The sequence below is a fragment of the Rhinopithecus roxellana genome, chromosome 10, assembly GCF_007565055.1.
Source record: "Rhinopithecus roxellana isolate Shanxi Qingling chromosome 10, ASM756505v1, whole genome shotgun sequence".
NCBI lineage: Eukaryota > Metazoa > Chordata > Mammalia > Primates > Cercopithecidae > Rhinopithecus > Rhinopithecus roxellana.
This window is the reverse complement of record NC_044558.1, coordinates 63,463,892-63,480,806: the sequence shown is the minus strand read 5'-3', so window position 1 is coordinate 63,480,806 and position 16,915 is coordinate 63,463,892. Positions and strand designations below refer to the sequence as shown.

The 16,915-nt window shown below is 52.1% G+C and overlaps 2 protein-coding genes across 2 annotated transcripts in view; one reads left to right on the top strand and one right to left on the bottom strand.

The window, feature by feature from the left end:
- The first annotated feature begins 6,172 nt into the window (after window positions 1-6,172).
- SLC48A1 (solute carrier family 48 member 1) lies at window positions 6,173-15,664 on the top strand. The gene is made up of 3 exons (XM_010354145.2): window positions 6,173-6,453; window positions 11,959-12,126; window positions 13,074-15,664. The coding sequence occupies exons 1-3, from the start codon at window positions 6,318-6,320 to the stop codon at window positions 13,208-13,210; spliced, it is 441 nt and encodes a 146-aa protein (XP_010352447.2). The 5' UTR covers window positions 6,173-6,317; the 3' UTR covers window positions 13,211-15,664.
- HDAC7 (histone deacetylase 7) overlaps window positions 15,633-16,915 on the bottom strand; it is a 38,055-nt gene continuing 36,772 nt past the window's right edge. The window contains 1 exon segment of the mRNA XM_030939889.1: window positions 15,633-16,806. Coding sequence (XP_030795749.1) covers window positions 16,761-16,806 — 46 coding nt within the window. The 3' untranslated portion in view covers window positions 15,633-16,760.

The following is a 16,915-nucleotide window of genomic DNA, read 5'->3' as shown; positions in this document are numbered from 1 at the left end:
CTGCAGGATGGGGGCCTGGGTGGGGTAAAATGGGGAGAGGAAAGGAATCTACCTCTGTGTCAGGCACAGCCTTGGGTTGCCACAGCCAGGGTCCTCAGCTGTGAACTCCACAAGGGCTGGGGGGTGGCTGGGGGGGCAGCAAGGGGACCACATAAGGTCTAGGGAGAATCCTGTGGAACTCAACTACCTATGTACGCAAGCTACCAGCCCAACCTGCAAAGCTGTCTGTTCAGGCACAAGGTTGGGGAAGGCTGCCCCCTAGAGCCAGAATCAAAGAATTCTTTAGGACATTCAGCCCTTCTTTTCATATGTATTGAATGAATATTTATTGAGTTCCTACCTAGGCGCCTGGCATTATGCTAGCGACGGGGAATACAGAAGTGATCAAGGCAGGCGTAAAGTGAATAACTATCATAGTTGACCCTATGTTGAGGGGTCTTTTGGGACATGGAACTTTTTGTGGTAAAACTGGAAAAGTCCCCAGTGAGTCAGGACGAGTCAGTTACCCTGCCTTCCTGGAGATTATATTCCAGTAGGGACAGCAGGAGTAGGGGTGGAAAGTATAAATACAATTTTTTGTCGTGGTAAGTGCTGTGGAGGAAATAAAACAGAGCGAGGAATCCTCTGAGGAGGTAACATTTGAGCTGAGACTTGAATGAGAGATCAGTCTTACAAACACTCAGAGAAGAGCTTTCCGGGCACAAAGCACAAAAAACCTGGGACAGGAACAAGTGTGGCACGTTTGAGAAACAGAAAGAAAGCCAGTGTGTCTGAAGCAAAATGAGCAAGGGTGAGTAAGGCTGGTTGGAGCCAGCAAGACCCCAATCAATTTACTCTAAGAGCTGTGGAAGCTATTAGAGTGATTGAAGCAGGGGAGTACCATGTTCTGGTTGTTTTATTTATTTATTTATTTATTTATTTACTTACTTACTTACTGAGATGGAGTCTCACTCTGCTGCCCAGGCTGGAGTTCAGTGGTGTGATCTTGGCTCACTGCAATCTCCGCCCTCCAGGTTCAAGTGATTCTCCTGCTTCAGCCTCCCAAGTAGCTGGTATTACAGGCATGTGCCACCACACCTGGTTAATTTTTGTATTTTTAGTAGAGATGGGTTTTGCCATGTTGACCAGGCTGACCTCAAACTCCTGACCTCAGGTTGATCCACCCACCTCAGCCTCCCAAAGTGCTGGGATTACAGCCGTGAGCCACTGCACCTGGCCATGGTTATTATTTTTAAAAGATTGGTCCAGCTGCTGAGTGGAGAGAGGATCAGAGGGGGAAGAATGAACAGAGGAGGACCAATTAGGAGGCTGCTGCAGGTAGGCAGGTGGTGATGATGGTGGCTGGATTAGGGTGGCAGAGGGAATGGAGAAAGAGGACAGGGCAAATCCAACTGTATTTTGTAATGAATTTGATGTAGGAGCAAAGGAAAGAGAAGACTCAGAGATAACACCCAGGTTTGGGTCTGAGCCACATTAAACAAGGACATGCCCCAGGGACATCAGAGGTCTCTCTGCATTGGGATTAAGAAGAGAGGAGGAAGCCCTGGCATGTCCAATAAACTCAATCATCTGGAAGACAGCTCAGTAGGTATATCCTTGACCTAGCATTGTGGGAGAAGATATGTCTGGAATGTGTGTTTTTGGGAGGAGTGAGAAAGGAATGTCAGCAGGCAGGATGTCTACAGATGGGGAGTTAGAAATCTGTCTTAGTATTGGTGGGACCCAGTTCAAAAGAGACTTCAGAGGGATTGATGGTTTAGATGGGTAATCTACATAGGACCTGTTTAGATGACCTTCAGTGGAATGAGGGATGATGTATTAGGATAATAAGGTTAGCTATAACAAACAAGTGAGCTATAACAAAGCCACTGACACTTCTCACTCATGTTCTGTAGTCCATTGAGGATCTAGGGGACGGGGTAGCTCTGCTCCATCCATTCATTCAAGGCTAGGTTCTTTCCATTACGTGATATTGCTACATATGGCCTCTAAAATCATCACAGAATGGGAAGAGGGAGTGCAGGCTGTATGGGAGATTTTCAAATGAGTCCAGCCTAGAAATGGCACACATTGCTTCTGCCTTCATTCCATTGTTCAGAACTTGATCCCATGGCATCCGTTTGACTGCAAGGAAGCTGGGAAGTGTAGTTCAAATTTGGGAGGTCCTGTGCCCAGAAAGAGATACACAAATGTTGGTGTGTGTTGTGGAGCGCTAGTAGTTTCTGGCGCAGGCAGTGAGAATGGCTGTGCATCTTGTAGGGGTCACAGTAGTGTCTGTCCTGGGCTGGGATGGGAGTGTGCTCTCTGAGAATACCTTGGAAGGAAGCTGATTTGAGAGGATGTGTATGAGTGGTGCACACCCATGTGCTTTGCGGCTCAACAATCATTCCATTCTTTCCCTTTCTCAAGGTCTTCCACTGGATAAGATCTTAATTCTCTCACACCTTATCACTGAAATAACCTTGTGAATGCTTTATCCTCTACAATTTTCCCACATCAAATCTAACTGGATATTATAGTCTAATTAATCTTCCTAAGACTTGGCCTATGTCATGCAATCCCTGTTCAATAATAACAATAACAATTTCAACAGCAGCAGCAATAATTTGTTGAATTACTGTGTGGAGCACTTTGAATGTAGTATCTCAATATATCTCGATCTTTGTAACAAGCCCGTGATGTATCATCATCATTCCCTGTGTATACATGGAGCGACAGGAGTCCTGAGAGGTTCTCGCTGTGCTAACATAGTAGCCACTAGTCATGTGCAGCTACTTAAATTAATTAAATTTAATTTAATTGATTTAAATTAAATATGTTACATTTAAATTAATTTAAATTAAATACAATTAAAAATTCAGTTCTTCAATCACACTAGTCACATATCAAGTATTCAATAGCCACATGTGATTAGTGGCCACCATTGTGGAGGGTGCAGATACGGAATATTTTCTTTCAGGCAGAAAGTCGATTGGATTGGACATCTGTGAGTTAGGGGCACTTGCCCAGGGTCACAGCAAATGGTGAAGCTGGGCCTCTGACCCCACCTGAGTCTAATGCTCTGCAATAGCTCTTCATTGCCTCCACAATTTAAAAAACATTTAAGCCTGGCCTTAGCCTTGTACAACCTGGTCTAGTACTACTTATACATAATTATTTCTCTTTCTTTTCTTACACAACCTCACTTTCCAGCACAGCAAGCTTGCTCACTGCTCTCCCATGCTCCTAATACGTCCACTCATAATATTTTTGCTGTCCTCCTTCTGTCTGCTCAGCTAATGAATTCTCCCCTGACCTTTAGGTTCAGATAGCTGAAATAGCTCTTGAAGCAGTTTCTTCTCTTCCATTCTCCCTGCTTCTGCCTGAACCGACTCTGAAGCCCCTCATCATCTCTTGCCATGGCAGCCTTCTGCTGCTACTAATTCCACTTCCTGACATTTATTGAGTATCTACCATGTGCTAGGCACTCTTCCAAGCACTCCTCATCATAACACTTTGAAGTAGGTATTACTGCAGTCTCCATTTTAAAGACATGGTAATTAAAGCACTGTGGAGTGAAACTTGTCCACCTCATCTCTCTGCTTCTAGTGTTTCACAGGCAGTTCACCTTCACTCTATTACTCTGGCCATAGTTTTAAAACACAGAATTGTAAGTTTTCTTCCCCAGCCCCAAGGGGAGAGAGACAGCCTTCTTAACAGAGCATGCAAGGTCCTTTATATTCAGAACCTTTCTAATCTCCAAACCCGCTACTCCACCTTCAAACTTGACATTCCAGCCACAAATGACTTACAGTTTCCCAAAGCTGCGTTATTTCTTCCCTCTGGGCCATCACACATGTGGTTCCGACTGCCTGGAGTACCGTCCATCCTGGCCAGCTCTGAAGCCATCCATGGCAATGCACTCCGGACCACGGGGCTTGCTTCCTCCTCCACAGGACGAGCACTTACTCTCCACCAGCGGCTCCTAAAGGAGGGCTGGCGCTGAGCTCACAGCCTTGACATCACTTCTCATTAAAATACACACTCCAAGATTCAAAATTTAATAGGCAGGGGTGGAGCTGGGTTTATTTTTTTATTTTTAAATAAGCTCCCAGATTATTCTAGAGTGAGGCAAATGTGCTTAACACTGGTTTACATCCCTTGTTTGGCAATTAAGCACACCCTGTCTAGATTCCTTGTGTGTAATTGCTTTTGTTCTTATTTTATTCTTACCTTCATTCACTCACACTCACCTATTCAACAAACATTTATTAAGGGGTCATTATATGCCAGACACACTTTTAGGTGTTGATGTGAACAAAACTGGCACTGTCCCTGCTCATGAAGTTTATGGTCCAGAGGGGATGTGGTGGGTGGGATAATGACCCTCAAAGATGTCCACATCCTCATCCCAGAACCTGTGGACATGTCACCTTCCACGGCAAAGGGATTTATTTTGCTGATGTGATGAAGTTAAGGATCTTGTGATGGTGAGATTATCCTGGACTATCCCCTTAATCACAGGGGTCCTTAGAAGAGAAAAGAAGGAGGAAGAGGGAGTTAAGGCATGTGGGTAGCCTCACTCTAGAAGCTGGAAAAGGCAGCCAGGCATGGTGGGCTCACACCTGTAATCCCAGCACTTTGGGAGGCTGAGGTGGGTGGATCATCTGAGGTCAGGAGTTCGAGAGCAGTCTGACCAACATGGTGAAACCCCATCTTTACTAAAAATACAAAAATTAGCTGGGTGTGATGGTGGAAGCCTGCAATCCCAACTTCTCGGGAGGCTAAAGCAGGAGAATCACCTGAACCCAGGAGGCGGAGATTGCAGTGAGCTGAGATCGCACCACTGCACTCTAGCCTGGGTGACAGAGCAAGACTCTGTATCAAAAAAAAAAAAGAACCTGGAAAAGGCAAGGAAACTGATTTTCCCCTAGAGCCTCCAGAAGCAAGGCAGCCCTGATGTCCCTTTCCTTTTAGCCCAGTGAGACCATTATTTGGACTCCTGACCTACGGAACCGTAAAATAATAAGTTTATGTTATTTTAAGTCAGTAAATTTGTGATAATTTGTTACAGCAGCAAAAAGAAGAAGAAAGAAGAAGAAGAAAGAAGAAGAAGAAAGAAGAAGAAGAAGAAAGAAGAAGAAGAAGAAGAAGAAGAGGAGGAGGAGGAAGAGGAAGAAGAAGAAGAAGAGGAAGAAGAAGAAGAATGCAAGGGGTGTTGGTTATGTTTTGTGCAGGTATATGATGGCCCTCCCCATGTGGATCCTAAGTGCTCTGTCAAAGCCCTTGTTATTGTGCTGGGATTTTCTCTCCAGCTCCTGGCTGCTACAGATCTGTCTCTTCCTTACAATAGTATGATCCCGAGGGTCAGGGTGAGGCGTTTAGGAGGATGAGGCTTGTGCTGATAAAAGGAAAGGTGAGATCGGATGCAGTGGCTCAAGCCTGTAATTCCAGCGCTTTAGGAGGCCGAGGTGGGAAGATAGCTTGAGGCCAGGAGTTGGGGACCAGCCTGGGCAACATAACGAGACCCCATCTCTAGAAAAAATAAATAACAAAAAATATTACCAGGCGTGGTGACACACACCTGTAGTCCTGGCTGCTTGGAAGGCTGAGGTGAGAGCATTGCTTGAATGCAGGTGTTGAAGGATGCAGAGCTATGATGGCGCCACTGTACTCCAGCTTGGGCAACAGAGTGAGACTTTTTTTTTTTTTTTTTTAAAGTAGGGATTTGTGGGGAGCTGTACGTGAGGATAGAGTGTTTGCAGTCAGAAGGTGTTGGTCGCAGGGGTTCTCAGACTTTAGTGTGTGGAGGAATCTTCTGCGATACGATGGGAGGGAACCTGGTTGATAGAGAGGACAGGCAGAAGGAATTCTATTCACAGCGTACTCTAATATTTCGTAAATTTTACATATTAATTTTTAACAAGAAATTTTAATTTTAATTTTAAACGAAAATACGCCTCTTATTCAGAGGTAAAGATTTTTAATCCCCGCGGCTGGCTCGTATAAAGGCATATTTCCGGTCCCTTCCAAGGCCCAACTATCCTGACACGGCGGGTCTGGGGATGGGCCCAGGAATCCGCCTTTTTAGCAGGAATCCCCCAAACGACACCGGGGCTTCGCAAAGCGGCGGTGGCGTCTGCGGTTCCGGGCGCGGGCGGCCTCCGGCCGGGGAGGGCGCTGTGCCGGCGGCGCTGGGGGCGGGCCGGGGGCGGAGCGCGAGGCTCCGGCTGCTCTGGCGGCTCCCGCGGCTCCCGCGGCTCCGGCTGGCGGCTTCGGGCCCTGCACCTGTGAGTCTCGGCAGCCCTAGCCCTCCGCCCGCCCGGCGCCGCAGCCCCATGGCCCCGTCCCGGCTGCAGCTCGGCCTCCGCGCCGCCTACTCCGGCATCAGCTCCGTGGCCGGCTTCTCCATCTTCCTCGTCTGGACGGTGGTCTACCGACAGCCAGGGACCGCGGCCATGGGAGGGCTCGCAGGTACCCCGGGACGCTGGGCGGCGCGGGGCGGGTGCGCGGCTGCGGGGCGGGCGCTGTCAGCTGCTCCAGGACGCTCCTCTCGGGGGGCGCTTCCCCGCGGAGCGGGTGGAGTGTTTACTAGAAAACGGCGGTTGACGGCGGCAGGCCCCACGCGGGCCCGGGCTCCTGGGTGCCTCCGGGACCCGATGCCCGCCCGGGCGCCACCTGGGGGTGCCGATGGCCCGCCACTGCCGGCTGCGCAGACCTGCCGCGCCGCCTGGGTTATCTGTCCCGGCACACTGCCTGTCGCCCTCCGCCCAGTTGCCCCACGACAGTGTCCCCTCAGCGCGCCCGCGGCGCTGGTCCTCTCCTGTCCCCAAACACAGACACACACACACACACACACACACACGCTTGTTCTGAGGGATCCCCTGCCCCCCGGGCGCCCCTTTCCCGGGTGTTGGTTGAGGGCAGAGAGAAAATAAGTGGGAAAGGAAGAGGGCTAGGGGTGGCTAGGGAAGCCCATCTGCCTCCTTCCAGTGCGTACCCCATCCTCCGCAGAGCCCTCTGCTGAGACCCACTGGGAGGACCGTGTTAGGGATCTCATAGAAACTGGACATTCTCTTTCCACCCATGTTGGTGCCTTTTTGCCACCCGTCTGCTGTGGCTCCTCAGCCAAGGTCTGCCAAATCCTGCAGCCCAGCCGCCCTTTTTGTGCTTCTGGGAGGGAAGGGGAAGCATCGGTCCGCTGATGGAGGCTCTGGGCTGACCAGTGCTCTTGCTGTGCACATTTGGGATCGCAGTTTAACCTGTCTGTGCCATAGGGTTGATATGAAGATGAAAAATGTTGTCTCTACTTTCTAACATTTAAAAAATGCTTTCTATGTGTCAGGCACTATGTTAAGCAACCTGCTTCTGTTATTTCATTTAATCCTTACATTAGTCTCAAGAAGTAGGCGTTATTACGATGTCCATTTTACAGATAAGGAAACTGAGGCCTGAAGTTAAATAAATTGCTTACTCGGGATTACACAGCTATATGAAATAATATGTGTGGGAAAGGACTTTGGGAAGAAAATACGGATAAGGATAATACTTTTACATATGATGATCATATTCCATTACTAAAATCCTCTGCCAAAAGAACCCTAAATGGAATAACTAAAAATAACTAATTTACTCACTGCCATGGGGCATGCTGAGTGCCATCCCTGGGTAGAATCGCGGCATGAGGTGGGGTTAATGCCTTAGAAGAGGGGCATACATGGCCCCACCCTGCACAATGCCAACAAAGCACTGGGTCACCAAGAAGGGGGGGTGGGTACCGTGGCTAGGGTGTTCTCTGCCTGCCCAGCTGCCTCACCACCTGTGGGCTCCTGAGGACACCTGGCCCATCTCTGCGCATTATCTACAGAGCCCTAGTTCCTTTCCCCTCTGCACCCTGCCACCCTCCATGTTTTTCAAGGTTCACTTCTCCCTGCCACTTTTTTGTTTCCTGTTGGGCCTGTTGCTTTCCCCTCAGGAAGGCAGCGTCAGAGTCCTGTGATTGCATTGCTAAGACCTAAGGCGAGAGAAGGATGAGGAGGGAGGGCCAGCCTGGGATCCCAGCAGATTATGTTGACTCTGGCCTGGTGCAAGTGGAGGTGAGCCCTACCTGGCCGTTTGACCCCATCCTGGGCCACAGTTTCCTCATCTATTAGGAGTGGTAGGAGATGTCCCCGAAAGACATCTGAATTCCCTCCAGATCTGAAATCTTGCAGTGCTGCCCACTCCCTGCTTCTCCAGCTGCCTCCTAGAGGGTTGTGGAAAAGGCCTTCTTTCTTATACTCTAGGGAGTTGCCTGGGATTTTCTTCCGACCCAACTCTGCCCTCTCTCCCTCCCCACAGGCTTCCCTTGGCCTATGTGGCAGGCCAGCTGTGGAGCTGCCTTCAGAGAGAGGTGCTAGGGCAGCAGCCAGCTGGAGTAGGGTCCTGGCATCTCCCTGATGGTCTGATCTTTGACAGTGGCGGTGGAAGAGCCAAAACTGCTTGGTAGTGGTGGTGGTGGATGGTGGCAGCGAGAGGGATTGCCAAGCCTGGGCCTCCAACCTTCCCCACCATGAGTGGGTTCTCAGAGGGTCTGTGGCCAGTCAGCCTTCTTCCTCTTTTGGGGTTAAAGTGTCAGCAGATTTACTAACTTGTGAGCACCCTACTTGTGACTCAGCATTTTATAGCTCAGAATCTGCTGAGTCACCCAAGGGCAGCCCCAGTGTGCTCCTTCTCCCGTGTTGGATCAGGCAAGGACTGATTGGGTGTGCCGGTTTCTGGAGCAGAGTCACGGAGCCCCTGGATCTGGTGGGCAGAGTGTTCACGGGTGGGGATACCCTCTCCCATCCTGATGGGCACCTTCGAAGAAGTGGCTTTGGAGAAAGGCAGTGGCAGAAGCAAGGCTGTTTTTCCTGGGGAGGCGGGCAGGTGTGGGTTGGATCTACCTGGTCTGGCTTTGCTGTGGGAGCCCTAGGGGAAAACACAGACTCTTGCTCTGGGTTTAGTAGACCAAGGAAAAAGGAAAAAGAAAAGTTGTTCCTGGAGTCTAAACAGCTCTAGGTTTTTCCCACGTGAGCTGTGAGCAAGAGCCCTGGAGCTCCAGGACTGTCTTCCTCCTAGGAAGGAGTAGAGGGGCCTGACCTAGGCCCAGTGTCCTTCTTGTCTGCATTTACCCTGTGGGATCCCCCAGGTGTCTCCTGTCTCCTCACCTGCAGCCCAGCCACTGGGGATGCTTTCACCGCCCTCCCCTATGCCTTCCTTGCCCTTAGCTTATTGCCTGTGTGCCCAGAGGCCAAGCAGGGCTCTGCTCCTTGAAACAGGTAGGATGGAGCAATGGTGTGGTCTGGTGTGGGCTTGCAGCTAGTTGGGGTTGGTAACCTGTCCGTTCCACCCCGAGTTTTACAAACCAGGCTTCCTAGAGTCCCCAAGTATGCTAAGGAAGAGTATTAGGGAGGTACATTGCCTCCTGCCTGATGTGTGGGAGGGGACCAGTGAGGGGCTCCATCTCCTTCAGTGACCCCCTTGGGTAGGGCTGGTGGAGAGCTCCCTTCCCAGGAGGGTGGTAGGAGCCAGGGCGTGGGCAGCAGGCCTGCCTCCAAACTTGGTGTGTGTTTATCTGGAGGGGAGGCCTCTGTGTAGGGCCTGGAGCAGGGTTGAGGGAAGGTGAGAGGTGGTTAAACCATGCCTGCTTATTAACAAAGAACAGGGCCTGAAACACCGCAAATGGCTGTCTTCCTCTCCCTCCTGCTGTCAGCCCTCTTTGGTATGTGCGTGTACGTGGGGGTGGGAGTTTTGGGCAACCACTGGATCGTGATCAGTGGACTAAGAGATGGCATCTTCATGGGCCCCTATTTCAGCATTTCCTAACCCAGAAACTGCTGAGTCACAGAGGAATTGTTCTGACCTTATTTTTCTCCCAAGCTGGCTTCTAGAATCTTTGAGTGGGAAAGGATCTTAGAGCTCAACTTCCCCAGCCCCTTGTGGTATGAGGAGACAGAGGGCAAGGGGACCTGTTCCAGACAGGTGCCCATCAGACTGTTCCTTCAGTGTGCTCAGTGACAACAAGCCTTGTGCCTAGAGCCCTTTAAGAAACCAAACAGCTCCCTCAAATGAAAACATGGGACACATGTGAGGAGTGGGAGGGACTTCTGGGAAAGGTGGCTGCTATAAAATCCAGATCTTGTAGGAGGTTATGAGATGATTGTCCTGTCCACCTCTGGCCCGCTCCAACATCCAGACTAGGTAGGGAGGGACAGATGCTTGTCCTGGCCCACCCTGATCTCAGTGGGAGGGGGACCCACATTCTAGGCCCCCACCCCCTGAGGAAGAGTGGAGGTGGGCAGGGGCAGGGCTGGGAGAGTGTTCGAGGGGTCAAACAGTGGCAGGGACTAAGGGAAGCTGTAGGCTTGGTAGGCCTTCGCCCTCACTAGGGTAGAACCCTGGGCCCGGTTACCCAAACTGCCAGGACCCCTGGGCCCACCCATTTTTAGACGTGGAAACACCAAGGCTTTGGGACACAGCAGTGCCAGGCTCCCGATTTCTTGGCTTGGAGTCTCATGGATTTTTGTTCTTCACTGGACTGCCTGGGGACAGCCGAACTGGGACAGCCTCTGAGCTGGTAACCAGAGCATAGCTCCATGGTGACTAGCTTCCCCCTGCCTTTTTCCCCCTTAAAAAAACTATGAAATATTTTAGGCACATAAAAAAGGATAGACAATTTAACAAACACCCTTGTATTAATCACCCAGCCTAAGAAAATAGCGTAGATAAAATAGCATAGATTCCCTCAAAGCACTTCCCCACCCGAACCACCCCATCAACTTCCCTTCCTTGTCTCCATTCCCAGAGATAACCACTTTCCCCAACCAGATGCTTATCCTTCCTGTGCACATTTGGTAACTACTCTGAGTGGCATGTATGCAGCCGCCTTTTGGAAAGGCCTCCTGACTCCTAGGATGCAGTGGCCTGAGTGGCCCACACCTTGCAGTCCAACCAGCTGAGAGCCTGCAGCTGGCTCTGCCTCTTTCCTCATTTGTCCCTTGCCGGGATTCACCGCCCTGCCCGGACCCTTGCCAATGGAGTTGATGTTTGTTCCACTCTTTGGGCTGCACCAGCAGTCACTGCCTGGCACAGAGGGTTGTTTTGTATTGTATTGTATTGGCTGGGTGGCAGCTGGCATCCTAGGGGAAGTGTCCACCCAGGCGCAGAGACCAGGCCCAGGAAAAGCTGGGGACGGGGCGGGGGGGTACAGGTGGTGATGGCCTGCCCTTTGCCGCAAAATGGAGGGAGTGGCATGAAGTCTGGCTAAGAACAATAAGGCCACTCAGGGGCTGCGTAACCCTGGAGTCTTCATGGCTGGACCTCTTCATCCTGCAAAACCAACTCAGGCAGTTTGGGCAGAGCCCTGCAGGCCCTGTGACTTTGAGACTGTGGCCTCTGAGGGCTGAGTGGAGGAGGAGCATGGGGCAGGAGCATGGCTTCCCTGCTTTGTGGCCCTCAGGGTAGACAGTGACAAGTTCCCAGAAAGCAGGCTGGGCTGCTGAGGCGTAGATTTTCTGGTTTTCAGGATCCTTTTATACTCTTGAAAAGTAGTGAAACTCCATGCAAATTTTATGTATGTGAGTTTTATCTATTGATATATACTATATTAGAAGTTAAAACGGAACATTTTTTAGCATTTTAAAGTAATACTAAAAATAACATGAATTAACATAACATTTTTGTGAGAGATAGTCATGTTTTCAAAAAAAAAAAAAAAAAGAGAGAGAATGGCAGGGTTTTGTGTTTCTGCAGGTTTCTCTAATGTTGGGCTTACTAGCAAGCAGCTCAGTCTCTTACCTGCTTCTGATATCACAGCCCCTGAAAAGGAAAACTCCATTCTATGAGGGAGTGAGTGACAAGACCATATTCTTGGTATTCTTATGTAAATAGGCCTGGCCTAGTGGATCTACAGGGCCCTGGAGCACCCTGGGGACGGGCCCTGATGTGTCTCTCCTGCAGGGGTGCTGGCATTGTGGGTCCTGGTGACTCACGTTATGTACATGCAAGATTACTGGAGGACCTGGCTCAAGGGGCTGCGCGGCTTCTTCTTCGTGGGTGTCCTCTTCTCGGCTGTCTCCATCGCTGCCTTCTGCACCTTCCTCGTGCTGGCCATCACCCGGCATCAGAGTGAGGGCGGGTCCCAGGGAAAGAGGGCATGGGAGGGACAGCAGGGGGGATTTTAGCAGCATTCCCATCCTGGTTCCACAGGTTACCTCCAAAGAGACTGGGTGGATCACTTAACCTCCCTGAGCACGGGTTTTGTTATGTTCAAGTGGAGAGAACAAGTCCCCACCTCCCAAGTTAGGTGGATTCAGTGAAACTGATGTGCAGTCTTGAGCAGTGCATAGCCCATACAAACACCCATGATATTGGGACCCATTAGTCTCTGCCCAGCTCTGGGATGGGCGCGCCCTCTGGTGGCTGTGGCTGGAAGTAACCAGAGGCCCTTCTTCCTGGAGTCTGATGCTAACTAAAGCAGGTTAGAAATGTCCTAGGGTACTTGTCACAGAAGCAGAGTGGATGATACAGACCTGTGATTGGCCAGCCCTGCCCTTTCCTAATCCCCATGGCCTCCTGCCTGAAAACCCTGGAATGTTCTAAAACGGTCCCCAGCCCCTAGGCCGTGGAACAGTAGTGGCCCGTGGCCTGTTAGGAACCAGGCCGCACAGCAGGTGAAGGGCAAGGGAGCCTTACCGCCTGAGCTCCGCCTCCTGTCAGGTCAGCGGTGGGCATTAGGAGCACAAACCCTGTTGGGAGGCACATGCGAGGGATCTAGGTTGCGTGCCCCTGATGATCTAATGCCTGACGATCTGAGGTGGAACAGTTTCATCCCAAAAACGGTTCCCCCAGTTTTTTTGTGGAATAATTGCCTTCCACAAAACCAGTCCCTGGTGCCAAAAAGGTTGGGGACCATGGCTCTAAAACCTCCATCACAATCTCTTTCTGAAGGGTTGGTTCAGCTGCCGGGAGGTTGCAGGGATGTTGAGTGGGGAGGGTGGCCCTGGCCTTGTGGCCAGTGCAGAGGCTGAGGGCAGGGCCTGCTCAAGTCACTGTCGGTTCTTCTCTCCCTGCAGGCCTCACAGACCCCACCAGCTACTACCTCTCCAGCGTCTGGAGCTTCATTTCCTTCAAGTGGGCCTTCCTGCTCAGCCTCTATGCCCACCGCTACCGGGCTGACTTTGCCGACATCAGCATCCTCAGCGATTTCTGACCCAGGGGGTGAGGTCTCTGTACCCCGGGGGGTCCTTAGGACCTGGACTCAGCCTCTGAGACGTTGGGAGAGGCTACTCCCACCCCCTGGGGACCCCAGAACTGTGGCAGAAAATACACAGCAGGATGAGTGTGGTCTCCCAGGAAGCTGTCCCACCCGTCCCCTTTGGGGGAGACCTGGGTGTGGTAGACAGGGGATCCTGCCATGTTGCTCATCAGCCTGTCCAGAGGGCAGCTTTAGACCTCTTCAAATGGATGTTTTCTTTTCTTTTTTTTTTTTTTTTTGAGATGGAGTCTTACTCTTATCACCCAGGCTGGAGTGCAATGGCACAATCTCAGCTCACTGCAACCTCCGCCTCCCGGGTTCAAGCAATTCTCCTGCCTCGGCCTCCCAAGTAGCTGGGATTACAGGCATCTGCCACCATGCCTGTCAAATTTTTGTGTTTTTAGTAGAGACGGGGTTTTGCCATGTTAGCCAGGCTGGTCTTGAACTCCTGACCTCAGGTGATTTTACCCGTCTCAGCCTTCCAAAGTGCTGGTATTACAGGCGTGAGCCACTGTGCCCAGCCTGGATCTGTTTTCTTAGCACGCAGTGAGGAATCTTTGTATGTAAGGCCAGGGCAACAAAGTCAAGAGGTTAAGGGGTAGGGCCATGAGGCCTGGACCTATGCTGCAGGCAAGGGCTTTCATCCCTGCTGCCCTAGGCACTCTCTTCCCAAGGCCAGGGTGGGCACCTGGGGAGGTCAGTTCAGGAATATCTAGCAGAGACCTCTTAAGCCCCCATCCCAGCACCCCATCCTGTTGTTCCCAGAGCTGGTCTCCCATGAGTGTGCTAGAGCCAGATAGCCATGGCCCCCCACCCATCCCACTCACACACACAGGCATCCGTATACCCCGGAGGACTTCCCAAATGAGGCCAGACTCAGGGTCATGAGGAATGTGCTCTCGCCCCTGGAAGGGCTTTGGGGCAGGGGGCAACATGGCAGAGGCTGGAAGGAGCCCCCAAACCTGTTCCCATGCCCCTCTAGCCCTGTGTTTCCACTCTGCCTTCTCAGAGTGCCCTTACTGCACCCAGACCACCGGCCAGGAGAGACCTTCTCTTCCACTCCAGCCCCTCACTGCCCTTCAACTAGAGCTTTCACCTTTTTACATTTCCCTTCTGAAGGACACAAATCTGCTTTCCTGCCCATACACTGGCCCAAGGGCTCACCTAACTTGGGAGGGAAGGGGCTGTTGTTACAAGGATGATTTTATGTTAGACTGCCATTTTGCACGGTCTCCCCTTCCCACCTGATGTGTCCTGCCCCTCAGCTCTTTGCCTTATCTGTGTCACTGTCACTTTAGCAAAAATACAGCGGCCATTTGTATCAGCCTCTGGTGGTTGCTTGTGAGGTGGGAATCCTATAGGGACAGGTGGACTTTGGGAGGAGTGGGCAGGGAGGGAGTGGTAGTGGCAATTCTCGGGCTGCCTGATTAAGCCATTCCCCTAGTTCAGTTGTGCCCTGGAGGGCAGGGGACAGGGTCAGTCTCTCTGGGACTGGAGGCCCTCTTGCCTTGGCCCTCCTGGCATGGGGTAACCACCAGCTCAGCTCTCCTCCTCCAACTCTCCTCTCTCTAGCACACCCCAGCCAGGGCAAGGATGCCCACGGGCATAGCTGCAGCAACCCCTGTGGGATTTGGTGTCCACACCCAAGAGGCCAGGCCAGATGGGAAAAGGATTAACACCTCTTCCCTCACACCCTGCCAGGCTGCTGGGAGCTTGGGCCAGGTCTAAGGTAATGAGGTGCTCCTCTTCCTGCTGGAAAAACCGGGCTGATTCAGAACCACAAAGGCAGGTGCTGCCAGCCTGGCGCCTTCCTCTCTGCTTAGGCTGGGCGAGCTTGTCCAGGCCTGTGCCTCACCACTTCTCTCTTCTAGGCTCAACGTATGCTTAATCAGGCATGGTGCATCAGAGCAGGAAGGAACTATCAACAGTGTATATACTTCTGGAGCCTTGTACTAACAAACAGAGGCCCCAGAAGACTATTTGACTTACCTGAGCTTCCAGCTGGGACTTAAACCCAGGTGTGTCTGAGTCACAACTGTTTGGGGACGCCGTGGTGAGCTGGGGCTAAGCTCTTGTATTCCCACGCCCCCACCCGACCCCCACTTCCACCATATCAGGGCTGGTCTCTGTGGACTCAGCCCAGGGCTGCCTCCTCTTTGTCACCCCAAAGTGGGGCAGCCAGGGATAGCCAGGGTATGTTCAGAATGGGTTCTTCCTGCAGGGCACGAAGGGCAAAGAGTTAGAGGGGCTGCAGCCCAGACCACCCTGGTCCCTCCTCCGGCACTGACTCAGACCCACACTGTGCCGTGCATCTGTGTGCCCTGCACACCCGCTTGACGGCACACTGCTCACTTCCGGGGGGGCCTTGCAGAGGCACTTTTAAAGCAAATAAAACATTTATTGTTCAGATTTTTTTCCATTTTGTTCCTTTTTACAAAAACATGCATACATACACAGGGTATGGTGGGCCCTAGGAAAGACACACACACACACACACACACACACACACACACACACCCCCTCACACACGCTCACACACTCCTCACGCACATGCTCACACACATTTTCCTTCTTGACCCCAGGCCTGGACCCCCAACAGCCTTGAAGACTTTGCCAGAGCAGCCTCCCCTCCTCCATGTCGGTATCTTCTCTCCCACCCCTTCCCCCTCAGCCAGGCTAGTCCTATGTGGGGTGGGAGTCAGAGCTGTGGTGGGGGAGACCCCAGAAACAGAAGGCTCCCGGAGGGGGCAGTGGTCGAGGGATCCCAGGGGTATGCTGTGCTTCTGGGGGAGATGAAGGGTTTGGCACCATTGGATCAGGAAGCACAGGAGTCCCAGAGCACCCATCCGCTCCACCAGGGCATCGCCAGGAGGTTGATGTAGGGGGCCTCTGGCGAGGACACAGACCAGATGAGGGCTGCCAGTCTCAGCTGTCAGGGAGCTTCGTCTCAGTGCCCGGTGGTAAGGGAAGCTTCCAGAGTCATCTGAGGAAGCAGGTGAGAGGGACTCCCCCTGCACTCAGGAATATGGGACCTTTTGGCTCCCCACTACCCGCCAGCCCCTAGAGTCTAGGAAGGGCCAGCCTGTCTGAGGCCAAGTTCACATTTCTGTGTGGAGCCCGGGGCTGTGTGCAAAGTCTGGGGTTTGCAGAGCCAGGATAGTGGTTAAGGGTGAGCCCGACGGAGCCGGAGCCAGTCCTCCTCTGTGCAGTCCTGAGGAAGGGGGGCCACAGCCAGGGCCCACACCGGAGGGGAGGATGTGTTCTCGAGAGCCCTGTGGGGGTCGCTGCCCAGCCCGCCTCCTTTCAGGGTCCTCTCCAGTCCCCATTCTAGACCCAGGGATTTTCTCAGGCTCCCTGGGATGACTGTCAAGGCAGGCAGGCTGTTCTCTCGTCCCAACTACCTGCCCACAGGATCTCTAAAGACCCAGGAATGGGGGCTACTGCCAGGGGTTAGAAGAGAACCAGGTCCCAAGGGCATGGTGGGTGGGCAGATAGTTCCAGAGCCTTAGAGATTCATAGGTTCTTCTTCCTCCACCAGCTGCTCCGAGGGCCTGCGAGGAGGGACAAGGGTGGGATGCTGGAGCGCCAGGGCTGCAGGAAGGGCCTCAGCTGAGCTTCCTCTCAACCCTGGTCAGGAAGCCTGAGGGTTGGGGTGGCTGC